Genomic DNA, 25,164 nt, shown 5'->3' with positions numbered 1-25,164 from the left:
CTGGAATAGCTGCACTTTAATTATAACCACCCGATATATTTTCCTTACCAAATCTTCTTGCCCATAAGGTACACTGACAACTGAACTGTATGTGTGTGCAGACGTAACTGAATCAAGTGAATTTTGTGCTCAAAGATGTGCTGTGCACAGTATTCCTCTCCTCCAAATACTTTGTTGAGCGAGAGTTGTACCTGAGTTGGTGTTAAGTTCACTTATCCCAGATTTAGATGGGTACAGATCGATGCTGTCATTACGATGGTATAATTATGTCAAAGTGCTGCCTTACAAAGAGGCACAATTAAATAATTAGGTATCATGAGGATGATATCCATACTGCCAGAGTGGTTATAAAATTGTTTATTTATTTCTATTTATATATTTACATATAAATACTGTACATTAAATACTGCAAACAATATATATAAATACTATAACGCATAAATTAACATGTAACTATATTTCAGGTTTTCCAGCAGAAAACAGAGGAGTGTCACTGCCTCAGATTGATGCCGGTGTTGTCGGCTATCCACTGGAGGTGGGAGGTGACCCTGGCGTAGACGCTGGGGAAGTGACTCTCGCACGAGCTGATGCCGAAGGACACAGTACCCACCAGCGTGGGCAGCCCGTCTGCCTCCACCACCACCAGGGGTCCGCCGCTGTCTCCCTGCACAACACAACACAAACACAACCTGGTTGAGAAGTGGAGCAGCAGCATTCACAGTTAACACGCTGCATAGCGCAGTTTTTCACTATTTTGCGATATGCCGGCTCATAGCAAGGCTATCCACACATTGGTTTTCTCCATGATATAGCGAGTGTGACTATCTAGGTAGGTTCTTCGTGCCCATAAATACGAGAAGTCCGTTCTAGCTCGGAAAGCGTCAAGTTTAAAGTAAATACCTGCAACAGAAAGCTCCTTTTTATTTGAAATTTGGGTAACTGTTCGTGTATCAGGCCAGAAATGAATGGAGAAACATAGTAGAATGTTGGTGTATTAGATAGTAGATCTAGCAGCTCGTGTATTCTTGTCTGCGTCAGCAGGCATTTGTCTGTAGTCATCTGGCTGTCTGCTAGAGTAGCTCATCCTTGGATCGGAACTGGAAGAAATATCTTAAGCAAGTCTCCTGAATGAAGTGAGCCAGCCAGTAGGCTTATGGAGAACAATTGATTAGTGTCGCATGACCAACAAACAAAGCATTCTGCTTGATGCCGTGAGGATGTCCTGATCTGTTTAGAGTAGGCGCTTTGCGTTGTGGTACAGAAATGGGCACATTTGAAACAATATCGTTCTAGATCATGGTGAAATAGTTGATTCCTTGCTTTCCATCGCGTAGTTTATTTTGTGGAAGATCAGATTCACACTACTGGCTCTTAAAATTGCTACACCAAGAAGAAATGCAGATGATAAACGGGTATTCGTTGGACAGATATATTATACTAGAACTGACATGTGATTACATTTTCACGCATTTTGGGTGCATAGATCCTGAGAAACCAGTACCCAGAACAACCATCTCTGGCCGTAGTAACGGCCTTGATACGCCTGGGCATTGAGTCAAAGAGAGCTTGGATGGCGTGTACAGGTACAGCTACCCATGCAGCTTCAACACGATACCACAGCTCATCAAGAGTAAATATTGACGTATTGTGACGAGCCAGATGCTCGGCCACCATTGACCAGACGTTTTCAACTGGTGAGAGATCTGGGGAATGTGTTGGCCAGGGCAGCAGTCGAACAATTTCTGTATCCAGAAAGGCCCGTACAGGAGCTGCAACATGCGGTCGTGCATTATCCTGCTGAAATGTAAAGTAAATATTGCCGTATTGTGACGAGCCAGATGCTCGGCCACCATTGACCAGGCGTTTTCAACCGGTGAGAGATCTGGGGAATGTGTTGGCCAGGGCAGCAGTCGAACAATTTCTGTATCCAGAAAGGCCCGTACAGGACCTGCAACATGCGGTCGTGCATTATCCTGCTGAAATGTAGGGTTTCGCAGGGATCGAATGAAGGGTAGAGCCACGGGTCGTATCACATCTGAAATGTAACATCTACTGTTCAAAGTGCCGTCAATACGAACAAGAGGTGACCGAGACGTGTAACCAATGGCACCCTATACCATCACGCCGGGTGATACGCCTGTATGTCGATGACGAATACACGCTTCCAATGTGCGTTCACCGCGATGTCGCCAAACACGGATGCGACCATCATGATGCTGTAAACAGAACCTTAATTCATCCGAAAAAATGACGTTTTGCCATTAGTGCTGTGGTGTCACCGCCAGACACCACACTTGCTAGGTGGTAGCTTAAATCGGCCGCGGTCCATTAGTACATGTCGGACCCGCGTGTCGCCACTGTCAGGATCGCAGACCGAGCGCCACCACACGGCAGATCTCGAGAGACTGACTAGCACTCGCCCCGTTTGTATGGACGACATTGCTAGCGACTACACGTACGAAGCCTTTCTCTCAATTGCCGAGAGACAGTTAGAATATCCTTCAGCTAAGTCCATGGCTACGACCTAGCAAGGCGCATTAACCATATCTGGAGAGAGTCTCACTTGTATTATCAAGAGAATTGTACCACAATGAATTAAAGTATACGAGAAGCTCCGTTCTGTTCTTTATAGCTTTCATCACGTATCCTGTTTCAGACTTAACGCCAGTCGGCGTGTGTGTATGCGTGCCTTTCGGTTACCCGTCACTGTGGGCTGGCTGCCTTGTCAGTCCACTACACGTGCACCCAGGTTCGTCGTTGAGTAGAATCGCGATAGGCTACAATGCGACCTCTCCGCCACACACCGTCACGTGGCTTGCGGAGTATGGATGTAGATGTAGATGTAGATCGCAGGCGCTCCTGTCTGTGATGCAGCGTCAATAGTAACCGCACCCATGGCCTCCGGGCTGATAGTCCATGCTGTTCGTGTAGATGGTTGTTGTCTTGCAAACGTTCCTATCTCTTGACTCAGATGTGGGTGCACGTTACAGCCATTCGGATAAGATGCCTGTCATTTCGACTGCTAGTGATACGAGGCCGTTGGGATCCAGCACGGCGTTCCGTATTACCCTCCTGAACCCACCGATTCCATATTCTGCTAACAGTCATTGGATCTCGACCAACGCGAGCAGTAATGTCCCGATACGATAAACCGCAATCGCGATAGGCTACAATCCGACCTTTATCAAAGTCGGAAACGTGATGGTACGCATTTCTCCTCCTTACACGAGGCATCACAACAACGTTTCACCAGGTAACGCAGGTCAACTGCTTTTGTGTATGAGAAATCGGTTGGAAACTTTCCTCATGTCAGCAAGTTGTAGGTGTCGCCACCGGTGCCAACCTTGTGTGAATGCTCCGAAAAGCTAATCATTTGCATATCACAGCATCTTCTTCCTATCGGATAAATGTCGCATCTGTAGAATGTTGGTGTGTTAGACTGTAGATGTAGCATCCCGTGTATTCTTGTGTGGGTCAGCAGGCACTTGGGTCATCTGGCTGTCTGCTAGAGTAGCTTATCCTTGGATCGGAACTGGAAGGAATCTCTTAAGTAAGTTTCCTGAATGAAGTGAGGCAGCCAATAGGCTTATGAAGAAGAATCGGTTAGAGAGTGCCGCATGGCCAGCAAACAAAGCATTGTACCTGATGCCGAGAGGATGTCCTGATGTGTTTAGAATAGACGCTTTGTCTTGTGGTACAGAAATGGGCACATTTTAGCAATATTGCTCTAGATCAAGGTGAAATAGTTGCTTGCTTGCTTCGCATTTGCGTAGTTTTCTTTGTGCAAAATCAGATCTACTTACGTGAGATACTGTGAAATCATGTTTAAAGTGAGCATTATTAATTTTTTGATTTAGTTCTCTGCTTTGTTGGAACACTTGGGCGTCAATAACCGATTTCTGTTCAATCATCCTGACTTGCAAGTTGCCACGCGAGGCCGCGCCTTCTAAGGCGCCTTGTCACGGTTCGCGCGGCTCCCCCCGTCGGTGGTTCGAGTCCTGCCTCGGGCATGGGGATGTTTATTGTTCTTAGCGTAAGTTAGTTTAAGTTAGATTGCGTAGTGTGTAAGTCTAGGGACCGATGACCTCAGCAGTTTGAACCCATACGACCTTACCACAAATTTCATAATTTTTCTGACTTGCAAGTTGACTATTTCATTACTTTTCACTCCTTAAATACGAGTAATGTCATTTTTATTGGCTTTCTGTGTATACAGCCATGTAAACGGTGGAATGTCAGTTATAACAGTACGAACGTCGGGACAACACAACACCCAGTCCCCGAGCGAAAAAAATCTGTGACCTAGGTGGGAATCAAACCCGGAACCCTTCAGTTAGCAATCCACCACATTCACCGCGGAGCTATCGAGGCAGACAAGTAATATCATGGAAGTTCATACGAATATAAGTGGATTATCCCCATTTTTTGCGCATGTATGACTGCTTAAAGAGACGTGGTCCGTTGAAGGGTACTTTTGTATTAAACGTGAGATTTTGTATTCGTTTTTATAAAAGTATATTTTTTCGGTTTTTATATAATCTCAGATTCTTGTTCCTCTGATTTTTATGCAAATCTTTACAAGTGTTTACTTAAGAATTAAGTTCTCTAATGAACTACGTTTTGCTTTCACTGTATTTCAGGCGGAGAAGGAAAAAAAAACTACCTTTAGTAATTATGGTACTTGCTTACTTTTAAATTAAATATTCAGATAGCTAATTAAGTTCAAGTTGCGGTGAAACGTCGAGGCACTTGGTTGCAGCAGTAGAGATTTCGGTATTTTGCTGTCACACTAACTCAAATATTTTCTGTTTATTACATGTTTTAGGGTACAGAGTGCATACACATTTGTAGCGTACAAGTCACACGTATAAACTATAATTGAAAGACAGAGACGGCCAATAGCCAGTAACAAGAGATATGTTACACGGATTATATTTCAGTTTTGTTTCGGCTTAGCTTAAGCCCCCAATATTTGAAAACCTGGGTCTTTGTGTTTTATTAAACCACAGGCGAAGGCAAAAAATAGTGATAGGCTTTCAAAGTGTACTGTTAGCATACGAGATGGCAGACAGGAAAAAGGGGTAGTGTACGAGGTGACAGAGATCCTGGACAGGAGAAAAACAGCTGCAGCACGTCGAGAGGGGAGCTATGATAAAGCCAACAGATAAAGTTTCCGTCTCGTCTCGAATGCAGAATGCTTTCGGATAACACATGCGTTACCACATAGTATCTTCCAGAGTAGTACGGAGGAAACAGAGTATGAAAATCGCGTCACCTATCCGGTTCTATCCACCTTCATTGCGTTTGGGAAGGACTGACGATCAGACAACGCAATGCTAAACATATCATACGCGAGCACTTACGGGTAACTCGAGTTGTCTCCAGTTTTCACTATTTGCACCGTGTTGAATAACAGCAGAGTAGAACACTGCGAGTTGTGCGATACATGCCATAGTTTTGCTGCTAAAAGCAATCGTGCGGAGGAAATACAAACTGCATGGAGAGATGGACATAGGCTCAAAGAATAGATGCTAATTGTGTTGATTCATTGCGTCTTACAGAATGACGAGATCACCGAGGGAATGCTACGAAAATATTTCCCAGATCATAAACCTTCCTTCTCCGGCCTAGACCCTTCCGGCGATTGTTGCAGGACCACACACGCCAACGGCCATCTGTCCGATGGAACATAAAACGTGATTCATCTGTCGAGCCCGTCTGTCGCCACTCACTGGACGTCCAGTTCGAATACTGCCGCAGAAATTCCAGCCTGAATGGATGGATCAGGCCCCTGCTGCGAAACAGTAGTTGATGAGGCACTGTAGGTTCATGTGGGTGATAAGTTGGTCAACAGTTGCATGTCTACTTGCTCATGCATATCTCCGCAGTCGTTGTTCAGGCGAGTCAACTACGGTGCATGTTGCACAGCAGTTGTCTCGGTGCTGGTTTTGGAGAGCGTCATTTTGCAGCGCACTGTGTACTTTAACCAGTGCGCTACACGAACAATTTACACCTTTAGCCGATTCGGAAATGCTTCCACCCTTGGCCGGCCGAAGTGGCCGTGCGGTTAAAGGCGCTGCAGTCTGGAACCGCAAGACCGCTACGGTCGCAGGTTCGAATCCTGCCTCGGGCATGGATGTTTGTGATGTCCTTAGGTTAGTTAGGTTTAACTAGTTCTCAGTTCTAGGGAACTAATGACCTCAGCAGTTGAGTCCCATAGTGTTCAGAGCCATTTGAGCTTCCACCCTTGGCCCGAAAGTCAATGTTCACGCCCCTTTGCATGTTAGATAAATCGCTACGTTTCCGCATTACGATAACTACTGCTCTGTTTTTCGCGTCCCCCGCCCCCTCCCTCGACACGCTTTATATACACTCCACTGCCAGTGCTGCCACCTTCTGTCTGGGAGTGCGTATTGCACATTGACGATCGACATAGGCGTTATTCACATCAGTGTGACTGGATCGTATACTCCGGCCGCTGTGGCAGAGCGGTTCTTGGCGCTTCCGAGCCTAACCGCGCTGTTGCTACGGTCGCAGGTTCGAATCCTGCCGCTGGCATGGATGTGTGTGACGTTCTGAGTTAGGTTTAAGTAGTTCTAAGTTTAGGGAACTGATGACCTCAGATGTTAAGTCCCATAGTGCTTAGAGGCATTTGAACCATTTTTTGGATCGTATACAAACTTCGAATCACGTGACACATTAGAGGTTACTGTACATAGCTACTCACGTCGCAAGGACTGGCGTACTCCGACTCACTGGGGCTGATGGTACAGATCTGGTTGGTCTGCACGCCGTACAGCAGTGTCAGGTAATACACCTGGCACACCGGAAGTGACGTCACTTTCGTTTGTGCCGTCTTCAGCACGGGGCTCATATAGTCGACGGCTGCAAAGACGAGAGGCGAGGTATAACGAAAACCAATATTGTGGTGTAGCTGTTGGCAAGATTAGCTTACTCTGTATACTTACAGTCATTGTATTTGCCCCATCCGCTGACAGTAGCAGTCTCTTCTTCGAAAGTTAGGGTACTCTGACTGATACTTGGCAAACGGACTGTCTTGATTTTTTCTGCAATGAGAGAATGTTGGTGAGTACACTTGACACAAGATGTTCCACAAAGGTCGTCCACAAAGCAAGTTCCGTTTGGTTATATAAAACAAAACCATGTACAGATACAGAAAAAAATATTTATTGCACAAAATTCTACAACTGTTAAACTACTTTTCTATATACGAGGTGTGGCGAGAAAAAAACCGGACTAGTACTGGTGAAACAATAAAACGAATGCAATAAGGCTGAAAGTCGCGTGGCCTGTCACGTGACTCTCGCTCCGCCTACTTCTCGAGTTTCATCTGCCTCCTGCACTCAGTCTGCCCGTGGCGTCTGTTTTAAGTAGTTGACGTTTTGTCTGTGCGTCGGAAAATGTTGAGTGTACAGAAAGAACAGCGTGTTAACATCAAATTTTGTTTCAAACTAGGAAAATCTGCAAGTGAAACGGTTGTAATGTTACAACAAGTGTACGGCAATGATTGTTTATCGCGAACACAAGTGTTTGAGTGGTTTAAACGATTTAAAGATGGCCGCGAAGACACCAGTGATGACATTCGCACTGGCAGACCATTGTCAGCAAAAACTGATGCAAACATTGAAAAAATCGGTAAACTTGTTCGACAAGATCGCCGTTTAACAATCAGAGCAGTGTCTGAGTTAACAGGAGTTGACAAGGAAAGTGTCGAACAAGTTTACCGATTTTTTCAATGTTTGCATCAGTTTTTGCTGAAAATGGTCTGCCAGTGCGAGTGTCATCACTGGTGTCTTCGCGGCCATCTTTAAATCGTTTAAACCACTCAAACACTTGTGTTCGCGATAAACAATCATCGCCGTACACTTGTTGTAACATTACAACCGTTTCACTTGCAGATTTTCCTAGTTTGAAACAAAATTTGATGTTAACACGCTGTTCTTTCTGTACACTCAACATTTTCCGACGCACAGACAAAACGTCAACTACTTAAAACAGACGCCACGGGCAGACTGAGTGCAGGAGGCAGATGAAACTCGAGGAGTAGGCGGAGCGAGAGTCACGTGACAGGCCACGCGACTTTCAGCCTTATTGCATTCGTTTTATTGTTTCACCAGTACTAGTCCGGTTTTTTTCTAGCCACACCTCGTAGCTTCCGAAATTTTGTAGGCACAAGATTTCGTATGCCTTCTTCATAGAAGGTTGCCGCCTGTGTATTTTTTCAGCTCAGGTCGCCGAAGTGGCGTCAACTCAAAAGACCTGCACCAGGCGAACGGTCTACCCAACGGGAGGCCCTAGCCACACGACATTTCATTTCATTTCATTTCAGCTCGTCATCACCGTTGAAGTGTACGAAGAGATGAAAGTCGCTAGTACCGGGTTGTGCTTAATCTTCTCTTCAATTGTGTGAACCAGTTCATCAGTAGGCACAGACGGGCGTCCACTTCGTTCTTCATCGTGCACTTGATTACGTCCTCCATTTAACAGTCTGACCCATCTTCTAACCATTGAATCAGTCATAGCATTTTGTCCGTATACCTCGCAGATTTGCCGATGAATTGCCTTTGGTTTAACTTTCCTTGCATTTAGAAAACGAATCACAGATCTGATTTCACACGCGGAGGCATTTTCAATTACGGCTGACATTCTAAAGAAGCACCACGAAGCACACGTCGGCAGCAGCGATCTGAAAATGGTGTACATGTCTTCTCCTTGAGTCAGAGTAACTGCCGCAAAGGTCGGGACTGCGATCGTAGCGCTACCCCGGATAGAAATAGAAACGGAACTTACTTTTTGGACGGCCCTCGTATCATACAGAAACATAATAGAAATGTAATATTTATGCATGAGCGATCGAAACATGTTAGAGGAGGACTTGGTGCTGAAGCTGCGAAACTGCGGCGCCGTTCGTCAGAAGACAAAGTACAGGGTGTTTCAAAAATGATCGATATATTTGAAACGGCAATAAAAACTAAACGAGCAGCGATAGAAATACACCGTTTGTTGCAATATGCTTGGGACAACAGTACATTTTCAGGCGGACAAACTTTCGAAATTACAGTAGTTACAATTGTCAACAACAGATGGCGCTGCAAGTGATGTGAAAGATATAGAAGACAACGCAGTCTGTGGGTGCGCCATTCTGTACGTTGTCTTTCTGCTGTAAGCGTGTGCTGTTCACAACGTGCAAGTGTGCTGTAGACAACATGGTTTATTCCTTAGAACAGAGGATTTTTCTGGTGTTGGAATTCCACCGCCTAGAACACAGTGTTGTTGCAACAAGACGAAGTTTTCAACGGAGGTTTAATGTAACCAAAGGACCGAAAAGCGATACAATAAAGGATCTGTTTGAAAAATTTCAACGGACTGGGAACGTGACGGATGAACGTGCTGGAAAGGTAGGGCGACCGCGTACGGCAACCACAGAGGGCAACGCGCAGCTAGTGCAGCAGGTGATCCAACAGCGGCCTCGGGTTTCCGTTCGCCGTGTTGCAGCTGCGGTCCAAATGACGCTAACGTCCACGTATCGTCTCATGCGCCAGAGTTTACACCTCTATCCATACAAAATTCAAACGCGGCAACCCCTCAGCGCCGCTACCATTGCTGCAAGAGAGACATTCGCTAACGATATAGTGCACAGGATTGATGACGGCGATATGCATGTGGGCAGCATTTGGTTTACTGACGAAGCTTATTTTTACCTGGACGGCTTCGTCAATAAACAGAACTGGCGCATATGGGGAACCGAAAAGCCCCATGTTGCAGTCCCATCGTCCCTGCATCCTCAAAAAGTACTGGTCTGGGCCGCCATGTCTTCCAAAGGAATCATTGGCCCATTTTTCAGATCCGAAACGATTACTGCATCACGCTATCTGGACATTCTTCGTGAATTTGTGGCGGTACAAACTGCCTTAGACGACACTGTGACACCTCGTGGTTTATGCAAGTGGTGCCCGGCCACATCGCACGGCCGACGTCTTTAATTTCCTGAATGAATATTTCGATGATCGTGTGATTGCTTTGGGCTATCCGAAACATACAGGAGGCGGCGTGGATTGGCCTCCCTATTCGCCAGACATGAACCCCTGTGACTTCTTTCTGTGGGGACACTTGAAAGACCAGGTGTACCGCCAGAATCCAGAAACAATTGAACAGCTGAAGCAGTACATCTCATGTGCATGTGAAGCCATTCCGCCAGACACGTTGTCAAAGGTTTCGGGTAATTTCATTCAGAGACTACGCCATATTATTGCTACGCATGGTGGATATGTGGAAAATATCGTACTATAGAGTTTCCCAGACCGCAGCGCCATCTGTTGTTGAAAATTGTAACTGCTGTAATTTCGAAAGTTTGTCTGCCTGAAAATGTACTGTTGTCCCAAGCATATTGCAACAAACGGTGTATTTCTATCGCTGCTCGTTTAGTTTTTATTGCCGTTTCAAATATACCGGTCATTTTTGAAACACCCTGTAGGTATCTGTGTGGGGAGGGCAGACACATTCACATTCACCAGCAACGGAGATCGGCTTCAAAACCATCTACAGCCTGCGATCACGCTTCCGTGTCCCTATGGCGATAATATACCCACTGGAGGAAAAATTAATCACCCTTAGGACAGATCTCGCTGATGCAGCGTAACATCGCTTCTAGCCTTGACAGCAGTCATTGTTCGGTGAGGAAGAGTGGCTGTGAAACGTATGCCACATCTATCTGAAGACACTCATTGACGCTTGGATTCTGTAGGCTACCAAAATTTGGGGTTGTTGATTTTGACGTTTCATCCGCTCTTCCAATTAAGCTCAGATATTTCCTTTGGGATCAAAACAGATCGTTTACCGGCCTGGTGCATGACTATTCGTCAAAGTAGGAATACACTCTAAGACATAAACACGACGCTCCACGAAGGAGTTATGTAAATTGGTCAAAATTTGATATTTATGCTTGTATCGACGGAAAATGCAAAACTCTAAACTTTGGCGGCCGGCGGATAAATGTGTGAGGCTGCAGCGCAAATTCACCGCGCACCTGGCAAGAATAGTAAACAGTTGCCAGTTCGATACCAGGGCATAAAGTCTTTGCAAACTTCATTCCGTGAACTCAGTTGGACAGTAACTGTGCCTTGCAGACAGGTGCGTGAACAATATACACAGATGCCGGTATCTGAGAGAGGACGTGTAGCTGGGCTCAAAGAATCCGGTTGGATTAAGCTGCAAATCGCTCGACATTTTAACAGGAACGGTGCAACTAGTCGACGATGTTGGCAGGAATGGGTGAACCACGCCGGATCATAGCGTCAAGAAGCAAGCTGTGGACCTAGAGAGAAGACAGGACGTGAAGACCGAGAAATCGTCAGAGAGGTACTCAAACCCCCGGAATCATCATTACCATCGATGCGACGTGCAATTGGTGCTACAGTGACTACAAGGACCATTAACAGGCGGCTGACAGAAACGAAGCTGAACTCACGGGGCCCCTAGCTGCGACTACCACTGACATCTGAGCACCAAGAAGCCCGTTTGCATCGTGTCGGGAAGATTCTGCCTGGTAACTGATTGACTGGAGTAGAAATGTCTTCAGTGATCAGTGCAGTTTCGAAGGTTCTATGATGAACGGAGACGTGCACTGGCAATGGTGGGATACCAATCTGATTTTCGACCGCCGTAAGGCATGACAGCCACGAGTGATTGTCTGGGGTGCCATTTCATTTAATAACTAGATCCTTGTGGTTCTCAGCGGTTCGTTCTCGATATTCTACACCCCGTTTTGTTGCCCTACATGGCAAGACCTCAGGGGCTATCATTTTGACGAAATAATGTCCACTCGTAAACGGCGAGAATTTCTATTGTTTGTCTTCGTGCTTGCTAAGCCTTGCCTTGGCCAACAAGGTCGCCCAATTCCGAACATTTGGAGCTTCATGAACAGGTTCCTCCAGTCAGAGGGAGACTTTGACGAACCAACACACCAGTTGGACAGAAAACAGAATTTGGCACGACATCCCTATAATTACTTCGTCATGAGTGTATATCCACGAAGCTTTGTGAAAGTGTCTGTTGCCGTCTTGGAAAACGAGGGTGTCCAAAGCACACTCCTCAGAAGATGGAAGATGTGTCAGAAAGGACCATACTTGGTCACCGGGAGTGTGGAAATAAACATATTGGTTCATATTCACAGTAGCAGGTGAAATATGCCCAATACATCACAGAATCGCATCAGGCCCTCGTAACAGAGCCAGTTAAATGTTTCAGTGTTCTGTCAGTTCATCCATTTCGGGAATCGAGAATCTCGATGAGATTTGTCTGTTACCGACATTAATACTCAGAATATAACAGTCCCGGGGATTCCAGGACTTTCGAGAAGGTTTTAATTTCAAGTCTGAAGTCGGATAACAAATGAGAAGATAAATATTTTTTTCTTGTGGCATAAGTATAAGTTAACAATTTTTTGATTCTTCTCATTTACTTATACCGTATAATTTTGCTTCTTGCATAATTTCGTGATTCTACGTCCACATGTTTTAATGAGTGTGTTTGCAAGTATCAATATATGTAACATAACGGGCCGTATGTTTTGATTTCATTGACTTAGAACCTTAAGGGATATACGCCAGCAAGGAACTATAGACTTCAGTGAAAGGCATAAACTTCAGCATGACTCGTCTATCCGTTTCTGAGAAAAAAGGGATTTTAACACACGGAGCGACGAACAGACAGTCGGACAGGGGAAAAGAAATATTTTTTGTGTGATATAATTAAAAACTAACAATTTCAGATTTTTCTCCTTTACTTGTGCTGTGAAACCTTTCTCTTTGCAAAAATTTCATTATTCTAGACCAGCGGGAAGTATCCAATAGCTTTTGATGAAGGAATTTGTAAGTATCAAAATATGTGACATAAATGGCAGTATCTTTGGGCTGCATGACTTACAAGCTTACATTTATTATGCAGTGAAGGGAATATAGAGCTTAGTAAGTAATATAAATTTCTGCTTGATACGTCCAGCCGTTCGTGAGAAAAAGTGTCTTTAACAGACCGATAGACAAATAACAGACAGACGGACAATGGTTCAAAAATGGTTCAAATGGCTCTGAGCACTATGGGACTTAACATCTATGGTCATCAGTCCCCTAGAACTTAGAACTACTTAAACCTAACTAACCTAAGGACAGCAGACAACACCCAGCCATCACGAGGCAGAGAAAATCCCTGACCCCGCCGGGAATCGAACCCGGGAACCCGGGCGTGGGAAGCGAGAACGCTACCGCACGACCACGAGATGCGGGCGACGGACAATGAATTGCCCATATAAACGTTATGTTTTTACCGACTGAGGCACTGCATCCTATGAAAATTTTGTAGCAGATAGCGGCACTGGAAATGAGAACTTAAAATGTCAACTGCAAACATCTCAGAAGCTCCTTGCGGAGTTTAAGTATGCTTCTAGCGCAGGCCGAATTAGAGACAGGTGCTGAGATTGCGCAGGAAAAAAATAGTTCTCTCTTCTGCAAGTCGCTTAGACTTTCGTTGATTTTGGAAACGCGCCGCTGGTGGTACCATCTTACCTGAGAGAGGGACTGGTTCCGAGAGCTTGAGGAGGGCGATGTCGTTCATTTTCTTCCTGGCGACGTACTGGGGGTGGACAATTGCGGCGCTGGAGTCCATCGTCCTCGTGATGTGGTTCACGGTATCGGACGCTTCGAAGACGCGATATCCACCCAGGATGACCGTGTACTCAGTAACGCTGAAAAGATATTTGCCGTTTACTCATCAGTGTGTGCGTCATGTCGTGAGAGAATGCCGAGGCTCTTTTGGCCCGTATACTCTGTCAGTGAGGACGTTAAATTAGGAACGCACACTTCACTCTTCCAGCAAGGAGTCTCGTCATTGCCTGTCTTGATGCCTTGTACAATTTGCATCCCGTATAATATTCTGATGGAGATAACTGGTTTTTTGTAATTTTAAACAATAATTATTGTGTTGTAAACACTCGAAAATGGAAGATAAAGAATTAGACCAAAACCATATATGTAGTCTATATACTGGCGGAAATGCATCAGGTCAGTTATGCGTACAATGTTTTACGGTATAGGACAAGACGAGTAATATGCAATGTGTACAATAAGAAAGAGGCAACAATAAGACTGGAGAACCAAGAACTAAGTGCTACGATTAAAAATGGGGGTGTAAGATAATGTGTCTTTCTCCCCTAGTGCTCAATCTGTATATCGAAGAAGCAATGACGGAATAACGGAAAGGTTCAAGACCGGAATTAAGATTCAATCAATGGTAAGATTCGCTGATTGTTACTATTTTCAGTGAAAGTGAAGAAGAATTACACGACCTCTTGAATGAAATGAACATTATAATGAGGACAGAATGTGGATTGAGAGTAAATGGAAAAGACGAAAGTAAAGAGAAGCAGCAGAAATAAGAACAGCGAGAAATTTATCATAATTTTAAGAGCACGAAGTATATGAAATTAAGTCTAAAACCTAGGCAGCAAAATAACCCATGATGGACGGAGCAAAGAGGGCATAAAAAGCCGACTAGCACTGGCAAAGATGGTGTTCCTGGCCAATAGAAATCTGCTAATATCAAACGCCTAAATTTCAGGAAGAAATTTCTGAGAAAGTACGTCTGGAGCCTGAATTGTACAGCAGTGAAACACGGTCTCTGGGAAAAATGGAGAAAAAGAGAATAGTAGCATTTAAAATATGGTGCTACAGAAGAATGTTGAGAAGTAGATGGAGTGATAATATGGAACGAATGAGGAAGTTGTCCGGAGAATCGGCGAGGAAAGGAATATGTTGAAAACACTAACAAGAGATATGATGGTAGAGAATCTATTAAGACAGCAGGGAATAACTCTAATAGTAGATACAAGAGGGAGCTGTAGAGGGTAAAAACAGTTGAGACAGAGATTGGAATACATCCAGGAAATAATTGAGAACGTAGGTTGCAATTGCTAGTATAAGATGAAGAGTTTGGCACAGGAGAGGGTGGGCTGCATCAAAGATTGAAAGATTGATTACTCAAAAAAAAAGTAGTTTGATGGACATAGTTCTTCAAACAACTGGGAAATTAAAACCTTTGGTCACGAACTCCTCCTTCTTCAATAGCTTCCGCAATGGATCTGATGGACGCGATCGGCGGTTTCTTGCAATTCCAGTAGTATACGGGAGAAAAAAATCTTCCTGGCAGATTATAACTGTGTGACGGGTCGAGACTCGAACTCGAAACGTATGCTTTTCGTGGGAAATTGCTTTGCAAACTGAGTTATCTCGCATTACTCGCGACTTCTCCTCACAGATTTGCTGGTGGAAGTAAAGCTGTGAGGACGCGTCCTGAGTTGTGCTCTGGCATCTCAGTTGTTAGCACCCTTCCTCGCGAAAAGCAAAGATCCCGAGTTCGATACTCGGTTCGGCACACAGTTTTAATTTGTCAGGAAGTTTCATATCAGAGCAAATACAGCTGCAGAGGGAAAAATTCGTTTTGGAAGAGGAAAATACTTTGTTGTCAAAGGCAAAAGGTTTCAGAAATTAGTGATAAAGAATGAGGTAGTTTGTGTGTATAACACATCTGGCTCTTAGTAAAACGTCGTAATGGGAACGTTGTAGATCAGAAGTTGGCAACTGCAATTTTGTAATAGGAGAAAGTACGTGATGTAATGAAGAGAAATGTATTTTGACGCTTGTTAGGAGCAGGTATAATGCCAGAAAAGTACAATATAATGAGGACGGCAGACTAAGTGGACGAGAAGAAGTGTAGCTGGTAGTTGAGGAGCAGTTAGAGCAGTGAGGGAGTTGTTAAAGGTACTCACTTGACGGTGCAGTGCGCAGCTGTAAGGACGAAGCTGGGCGCGATGAGCGAACCGCCGCAGAAATAATCCAGACCGTCGATGGTGAGGTAGATGGCCGCCTGGTACGGTACCGACCCTTCAGCGGCCTCGGAGCCGCCCACTACTCGGGGACTCCCCGTGTCTGGCAACAGAAGATGTTCCACGTATGTCGGTAAGGAATTCGAATTTACTTGCGTACTTTGAACTAGGTAATCATCATTTTGCCATAAGAAATTACTAAGAATCTTAACTAATGAAGCAAAACATTCTCATTGTTAATCACCATGAGATAAAATATTACCAGGTGTCGTTGCAGGCACATGAAGCAGTAAGGAAAATACACTGCCTGACAGAGAAAGTGGAGCAGTAAGAAGACGTGATCGGATGTCGATTGTACCTTCGTAGACACATACATACACTACCGGTGGGTATGCCATTCTCTGTGACAGAAGGACCGCTACAGTGCATTAGTGCTGTTCATGTTTACTGATGTTACCAAGTCTGCTAGGATGTATAAGGACGTGAACAGCGCCAGATATTGACTGGTCACTGTAAAGCCCACGGAAATCAACGTAATCGTCTGAGACAGCATTATAAGCACCTGACAGACTTTAAAAGGGCTCTGGTTCAAATGGCTCTGAGCACTATGGGACTTAACATCTTTGGTCATCAGTGCCCTAGAACTTAGAACTACGTAAACCTAACTAACCTAAGGATATCACACACATCCATGCCCGAGGCAGGATTCGAACCTGCGACCGTAGCGGTCGCGCGGCTCCGGACTGAGCGCCTAGAACCGCGAGACCACCGCGGCCGGCTAAAAGGGCTCTCATTTGTGGTCTCCATTTGGCCGACTGGTAGAGCTGTGCAACATTTAGATTTGTGGGGTATTTGGCTGACTCAGTGGCCTGATGTTCATGGCAACGTGAGGGCAGGCATACTCCCCATCAAGGTTCGGGTCGATCTCGTCCGGCATCCAGAAGGGAATGTCGACGTATTATTCACGAGGCACATCGTAATCCCTTCACATGTGGACCTGACAACGAAGAACAAATAATGAACTCCCTGAAATAGCATCTGACATCTCGTACCATTAGTCAGAGACTAGCTGCGACTGGACTATGCCTGTCGGAGTGGTCGAGCGGTTCTAGGCGCTACAGTCTGGAGCCGCGCGACCGCTATGGTCGCAGGTTCGAATCCTGCCTCGGGCATGGATGTGTGTGATGTCCTTAGGTTACTTAGGTTTAAGAAGTTATAATTCTAGGCGACTGATGACCTCAGAAGTTAAGTCCCATAGTGCTTAGAGCCATTTGAACCATTTGAACTGGACTATAGAGTTACCATCCCAGGCGTTGGATCCTGTTAGCTACCCAATAGAGACAGCAGCTTTTGGCGTGGTTCCGAGACCAGAAAGCATGGACTGCTAATTTACGGCGTCGCATCGTATTCTCCGATGAGTCCTGGTTTTCCACTACCGCAGATGACCATCACTGGTCGAATGTGGTGACGACGTGGAGAGAACTCCCCTTCTTCCAATATTTTTGGGATGCATGACGGTGTTACTCTTGTCTTCACGGCATAGGGTGGGATAGGGTATGATTTCAGGTCTTGGTTGTTAATGACTGAGTGACCTCTGACGACACAGTGGTACACCATGGACATCTTGTGTCCTCATGCGTTACCTATCTTGCGATCGTATCATGGTGCTATTTTTCAACAGGCCAACGCTCGTCTACACGTGACACGTCTCTATATGAACCATCTGTGTGATACTGAAGCACTCCTGTGGCCAGTAAGATCTCCAAATCCGTCCCCGGTGGACTGTGTATGGGACCAGTTCAGACGTCAATTCCGTTCCACTGCCACTGTCAAGGATATCAATGACCTGTTACAACAGTTGTGTGCCATGTTGCCTCAGGAAAGGCTACAACGGCTCTCTAAGACCCTTTCCAACAGAATCAGTGTGTGGATCCTTTCCAGAAGGGTCACCACGTTATACTGATAAGTGAGCTAATACTGCGTCGTTCTTTCTAATTTGACTCACTTCATAATAAATGAAATAACATCACATGCTCTCTCAACTCGTGATGTTTCGTTTCGTCTCCTCCCTTTTTGAGACCTTCACTTTCTTGTCGGTTAATGTTTTAAGTGGAGCAGAGAAGAATGGGGAACCACTCTTGCGACGATAAGTTGAAATCGACTAACATGAGCGACTTTGTCGTAAGGAGTACTGTAATTTAGAGTGACTCTCTGGGGAGAGGCGAAGCTGTCCGGTTGTTCGCCTGCTAGTGTCACAACCATCAATGGAACGTGGTTGATGGATTATGAAGCCACAAGGGGTTGGACTCCCACAACTCATTGCAGAACGAGGAGATCAGAGATTCGTCCACTCTGTAACGTAGGATAGCGGAAATCTGTCGCAAATCTCATGCGAAGGTACAATGGTGGGGCAGGCAAGATGTTTGGGAGTACATCGTTCAGCACACATGGGTACTTCGTGGGACTCCGCAGCAGACAACACTTACGTGTTTCCAAGTCTACCGAACGACATCGTCTGTTACGATTGCATTGCACACGGGATCCTGAAGACTGGGTCGTAGATCAAAGGAATCGATGAGTCACGTTTATTGTTACACCATGGTGATGGTCGTGCCTCGATACTAAGTTCGTGAGCTAATACACAATAGAGTTATTAACAGGATGACGAGATTCTAGATATTTTCATTCTGGGGCACTGAGTCTCTAATCTCGCAATTCTAAATTAGCTGGTCCGGGATTTCTCTGTGTCACATACGTGAACTGTACCAATTATTTCATTGTACACCTCACAGCCCATTCCCCCCCCCCCCCCCCCCCCCAATCGTTCTCTACCCGAGCATCCGCTCCATCAGTTGTGACCTCGTGATCGATGGGTCGATGACCATCATATTCCGTCCACCTTATAATGAGTATCTTCGTAAGCATTAGAGGCAAGTTAACGTTACGCACGTAATACCGTAAACAACAGTGGAATGCATTTCTGTTTTTGGAAAATAAGTTTTATGAAAGTATCCTTCATATTTCGTTACACAAGAGAACTTTATCATCAGCAGCAAATAAAAAGGCATGTCTGATGTGAACTACAATTTTGAACTGTGGACTAGCCTTACTGCTGGAAACTGCCATCATTTTGCAATTTACAACTCTTGTAGCATATTTGATGGCGACTGCACGGCTAACTAATGACTGAAATAGCATTTTTTTGGTTTGGATGCTACCCAGATCTCTTATTGGCTCTACATTCTTCAGATTTTCTGTTTGTAAGTTAATAAAACTTGCTCTTTACCGACGGACACTGCAAACAGAACATTTTTTCCCGCATCGTTGTGATATCAAGATATCATAATGATGTCCGTAAGGTAACATAAATCCGTGTGGAATGATAAAGACTTTCGAGTGTCTTTCATCCACCCCATTCTGTAAGGATTCTTACGACAATACACGCCGTGAATAATTGCATAAAGCAAACTGCGAACCGAATGTGGAGACGACAGTTGAACACCGCCTTGAGATCACTATACTTCGTGCTTCGTTCTCTACTGTCATAACTCCATAGCAGCTGTGAAGTCTGGGCATAATTTGTTTCATTTATCGCCCTTGTTGCTTCGGGCCCTCAGTGTACCAGTCATCGTCAGCTGACGTCATACGTTCGTACGTGGCTAGTCTCCTTTGTTAATCCCCTGTCGCGTTCGCAGTTAACTAAACATAAAGGTTTGCAGACATTGAAAAGACCAGCTGTCGTATGCAGCATCGCTGAAATTCCATGATGGCCAAGAAGATTTAAAATTTCGGTATTTTCTCCAGCTAAGTGAGATCTCAGGACAGTTTCGGTCACATTCCTCCATAATCGGAACTTGGGTTCCGCGTCTCACGACCTCACCTCCATTGTGACGTTAAACTCTAATCTGCAGTCCCTTTAAGCTTGATGAGGTACTGAACATTCATCTACGTTGCAACCCACATCTATATCTTTGTTTATACTCTGCAAATCAACTTACGGTATGTGGCGGCGTGCAGCCGGTGTACCACTGTCACACGCCCCCACCTTCATTCCCTGTTCCAGTCAGGAATTGTATGCAGTATGAACGACTGTTGGTAAACCGTCTGATGTCGGGTCTATCTAATTATACCTTCACGGCTTTTTCGCGAGATGTGTATGGGGGAGAGAAATAACTGGTTCATTCTGCTAGGAAGGAACTCGCCACCACGTACCACAACAGAATGCGCAAAGTCTCTCTTTTACCGTCTGCTTCTGAAGTGAGACGAGCATCTTCGTGAAGCTTTCACATTTACAAAAAGATCACTTGACGAAACGAGCTACTCTCCTCTGGTTCTGTTTCCTCTATCAGTTCTACGTGGCTTGTACGCTAGCGCCTTCTTGGGTGGTCTAAATTCCTGAGAATTCTTCCACTGAATTTCAGTCTGCAATGACCCTTTCCTGTTGATAGTTCCACGGTAGATTCATTTTAAATCTCACCAGTTTGTCAATCGTACGTTCATACAATGATGGGGCTTTGTGTCTCTTTACGCACAGTGTATTAATTACTATTACAAACAGTCTTGATCACGATTTATTTAACAAGGTGACCGGTTTCGACCACTACTGTGGTCATCTTCAGACCATTGAGTAGGAACTATAGTAGTGATTCTCCAACAGAAAGAGGTTCCTACTCAATGGTCTGAAGATGACCACAGTAGTGGTCGAAACCGGTCACCTTGTTAAATAAAGCGTGATCAAGACTGTTTGTAATAGTAATTATTTATAAGACATTGATCACTGCTGTTCCCGTAATGCATTCAAAAGTAATACAGTGGATTAAGTTTGTTCATGCAGAGAAACAAGTGTCGATACCTTCATCACGCGTCGATCCTCTACCGTTTTCCCTACATTTCACTACATATTTCTAGCGTTGTGGTTTGTCTGTATACGACAACATCATCAGCGAACAGCCCCATGGACTTTCCGATGTTATACGCTGCGTCATACATATGAGGGCAAACGAAAGGATAACGAGAGAGATGGAAAAAATGTTCAAATGTGTCTACATTCCTACGGGACCAAACTGCTGAGTTAAATGGAAAAGAGTGTTTGGCGTCATTGGCCGGGAGGCCCCTTGCGGGGCAGGTCCGGCCGCCTTGCTGCAGGTCTTGTTACATTCGACGCCACACTGGGCGACACGCGCGGCGGATGTGGATGAAATGATGATGAAGACAGCACAACACCCAGTCCCTGAGCGGAGAAAATACAAGACCCAGCCGGGAATCGAACCCGGCCCGTAGGACGGCAATCCGTCACGCTGACCACTTTTTTTTTTCTTTTTATAGTTCGTTGCGTTTGGTCTGGGCAGACGTTACAAGACATCCGTCCAAGTTGATCGAAGATTCGTTGGCTCAGTTTTTTTATTACAGAGAACACGCAGCCCTCTGACCGAACACGCTGAGCTACCGTGCCGGCATTTGGTGCTGCGACCGGGCCTCGAAACTCCAGCGGGAGAAGCCGCAGATAGATGGAAAAAAAAGTAAATAAACTGTTTATTATTTCAAAATCAATCGCCATAATTGCCAATATATTTATACCGCTGTGAGACAAGACGGTCAATGCCTACATGAAAAAAAGAAAAAAAAAAGAATATTCCCGATTGCCTAAGGAACGATGGTTGTGCCATGGCGAACATCTCTTTGTCCGAAGCAAATGCCTTTCTTCATGGCTGCAACAACACGGAAATCACATGGGGAGAGATCAGTACAGCATGGTAGATGTCTAAGAGTTCCTAGCGAAACTTCTGCAGCATAGTCGAAACATCATGCCAACAAAATGCCTGCCCACTTGTAGCCAAGGTTCTGTCGACTACACTGCTGAAGATTTGCTGGGGACCCTAACACATCTGCCATACAGCACAGATATCTACCCATGCAACGTCCGTATTTTTCGAGTCCTGAACAAAGATATTCGTGGACGTAGAATCGCTTCGGATGAAGAGGTGCACACCTTGGTACAGTCAAGGTTCTGAAGGCAGTGGCAAAGATTTCTCACGAAGCCATTGGCCATCTTGTTTCCTAGTGGGATAAATGTGTTAGTAGTTATGGAGATTTTTCCCACCCACCCCGTTTCATCTGACCGCCCTTACATAATTATACTGCACTCTCCGACCCGTGCTGACTGCTATAGCAATGCAGCAGCGCTGCTCTCTCGCTGCTGGAGTACTGGGGCTACTCATGCGTTAGTGGAGTACGGGCTATTCTTTCTGTTCAACTGCCTCTGTTGATACGTATCTATAAAACAAATATCACACTACACTAATAAGGGAGCACTGTATCGAATGGGAGTTTAACATTCCGCTTTAGAAATAATTTTGTTTCTAACAGAAAACAAATCGAAGCTATCCATCGACTTTGGGCATGGCATGAAAGACATAATGAGCAGCATTTTTGTCGGGTGCCTCCAGCTACACATTGCTAAAACGAAATTGCATACATATGCACGGCTTTTAGGAGGTAGACCCAGTACATACACTACTGGCCATTAAAATTGCTACACCAAGAAGAAATGCAGATGATAAACGGATATTCATTGGACAAATATATTATACTAGAACTGACGTGTGATTGCATTTTCGCGCAATTTGGGTGCATAGATCGTGAGGAATCAGTACCCAGAACAACCACCTCTGGCCGTAGTAACGGCCTTGATACGCCTGGGCATTGAGTCAAACAGAGCGTGGATGGCGTGTACAGGTACAGCTGCCCATGCAGCTTCAATACGAAACCACAGTTGATCAAGAGTAGTGACTGGCGTATTGTGACGAGGCAGTTGCTCGGCCACCATTGACCAGACGTTTTCAGTTAGTGAGAGATCTGGAGAATGTGCTGGCTAGGGCAGCAGTCGAATATTTTCTGTATTCAGAAAGGCCCGTACAGAACCTGCAACATACGGTCGTGCAATATCCTGCTTAAATGTAGGGTTTCTCAGGAATCGAGTGAAGGGTAGAACCACGGGTCGTAACAGATCTGAAAATGTCGTCAATGCGAACAAGAGGTGACCGAGACGTATAACCAATGGCACCCCATACCATCACGCCGGGTGATACGCCAGCATGGTGATGACGAATACACTCTTCCAATGTGCGTTCACCGCGATGTCACCAAACACGGATGCGACCATCATGATGCTGTTCATCCGAAAAAATGATGTTTTGCCATTCGTGCACCCAGGTTCGTCGTTGAGTACACCATCGCAGGCGCTCCCGTCTGTAATGCAGCGTCAAGGGTAACCGCGGCCATGCTCTCCGAGCTGATAGTCCATGCTGCTGCAAACGTCGTCGAACTGTTTATGCAGATGGTTGTTGTGTTGCAAACGTCCCCATCTGTTGACTCAGGGATCGAGACGTGGTTGCACGATCCGTTACAGCCATGCGGATAAGATGCCTGTCATCTCGACTGCTAGTGATACGAGGCCGTTGGGATCCAGCACGGCGTTCCGTATTACCCTCCTGAACCCACCGATTCCATATTCTGCTAACAGTCGTTGGTCGTGATCCAACGACTGTCGCGATACGATAAACCGCAACCACGATGGGCTACAATCCGACCTTTATCAAAGTCGGAAACGTGATGGTACGCATTTCTCCTCCTTACACGAGGCACCACAATAACGTTTCACCAGGCAACGTCGGTCAACTGCTGTTTGTGTATGAGAAATCGGTTGGAAACTTTCCTCGTGTCAGCACGTTGTAGGTGTCGCCAGCGGCGCCAACCTTGTGTGAATGCTCTGAAAAGTTAATAATTTGCATATCACAGCATCTTCTTCCTTTCGGTTAAATTTCGTGTCTGTAGCACGTCATCTTTGTGGTGTAGCAATTTTAATGGCCAGTAGTGTGTATATTTTGACCATTAGTGGATCTATAAATGTCCCTTTACATTCTGTATACATCGTTACGTTATCTTTTTCCAGCCTACTATTTGTCCGTTGTAGGAACGTACTGGATCGAGTTGTCGGTTTGAGGATGTTAGCGTACCTGCTTTTTTACTAGAACTGTTTAATAACTCTTAGGTAACTATGAACGTATAACACTTTGTGAGGTTATGACTCAGATATTATGAATATCTTCATGAGTCATTATTTGTTACTGACGTCTACAATACATATGAGTATATACGTTGTCCTAATTCACAGTGTGTAGCAGACGCTGATCAAACGATAATAGAAAGTGACCACTCTTTCACATACAGCGGAGACAGTGTCTACTCACCTCTGCTGATACCCGGCAGGTTAATGATGGGCGCAATGTCTGGGTACAGAACGGAGACAGGCCGCGCTCTCTCTATGTCCACTCCACGACCCATCTGCAATGAAAGTGAACGACACTTGAACAGTCGCTGCACACTGCAGAATTAGCTTACCTGGAGTACATTGACGTGCCATGTCACTTAATAGAATAATATTTCGTATTAATTCTTTTGTATGATAGTAATATTACAAGAAAAAGGAACAAGCTTTTTCGAAGTAATCTGGTGTCACTGTACATATTACATTTCAAGAGAACTGTCTGACATATAAATAAATGCCAGTTTATACCAAATAACTGGATCGACAGTGAACATTTTTAGAGGCAGGAAGTATCAGCAGACACCACAGAGGCAAAGTCAGAACTGTTTTTATGAAAGAAATAACGTCGCACAGATTTCTCGCTAAAGGGACCTTTGACAAGCAAATTGTGTTCGGTGTTCTAAGTTGGATAAGACTAGGCGAAAGTACGAGCGCTCTAATTGTGTGGCTGGAGAAGTGGGAACGGGAAGAAACTTTGCATTGAAGTAAAACATGGAAAAACATAGAAAATGAAAACATATGGAAATGAAAAAAATCAGTATAGAAAATGAAATGAAATACATCTGGATATGATACTAGAAGAAAATGTTACGAATTATGTGAACAAATAAAAGTGAGAATAGACAAGGCTATAGAAAAAATGGCGAGGTAAAGCGTTTTTGTGTAATAAAGGAAGAGTTAATACAACGTGCGCCAATGCGTTCCTGAATCAGGGCTGTATACAAGAAATGTGCAGGAGCTACACACACCAAAGAAGTTGAGCACAAAAGAGAGTAAGGTGGAGGCGGTATGTAACTCAGTAAACTACGTCCGACAGGGACAATGGCTGTGCTGACGGCGTGGAGCTGGTGTTTACCTGTGCAGACGCGACAAGCGTCAGGGCGAGCTGCAGTGCAGTCCGCGACAAAGTGTAGAAGCTGTCCATTGTGACGGCTGCAGTGAA

General features: G+C 45.0%; 1 protein-coding gene across 1 annotated transcript; it reads right to left on the bottom strand.

Moving 5' to 3' along the window:
- Positions 1 to 346: 346 nt before the first annotated feature.
- On the bottom strand, positions 347 to 25,164 carry LOC126238426 (brachyurin-like). The gene is made up of 7 exons (XM_049947789.1): positions 25,078 to 25,164; positions 24,145 to 24,238; positions 15,839 to 15,998; positions 13,581 to 13,759; positions 6,969 to 7,067; positions 6,728 to 6,885; positions 347 to 664 (listed from the first exon to the last, which is right to left on the bottom strand). The coding sequence occupies exons 1-7, from the start codon at positions 25,144 to 25,146 to the stop codon at positions 491 to 493; spliced, it is 933 nt and encodes a 310-aa protein (XP_049803746.1). The 5' UTR covers positions 25,147 to 25,164; the 3' UTR covers positions 347 to 490.

This window comes from Schistocerca nitens, chromosome 1 (genome assembly GCF_023898315.1).
Source record: "Schistocerca nitens isolate TAMUIC-IGC-003100 chromosome 1, iqSchNite1.1, whole genome shotgun sequence".
NCBI classification, from domain to species: Eukaryota; Metazoa; Arthropoda; class Insecta; order Orthoptera; family Acrididae; genus Schistocerca; species Schistocerca nitens.
The sequence above is the reverse complement of the archived record's forward strand: the minus strand, read 5'-3'. Positions and strand labels throughout refer to the sequence as shown.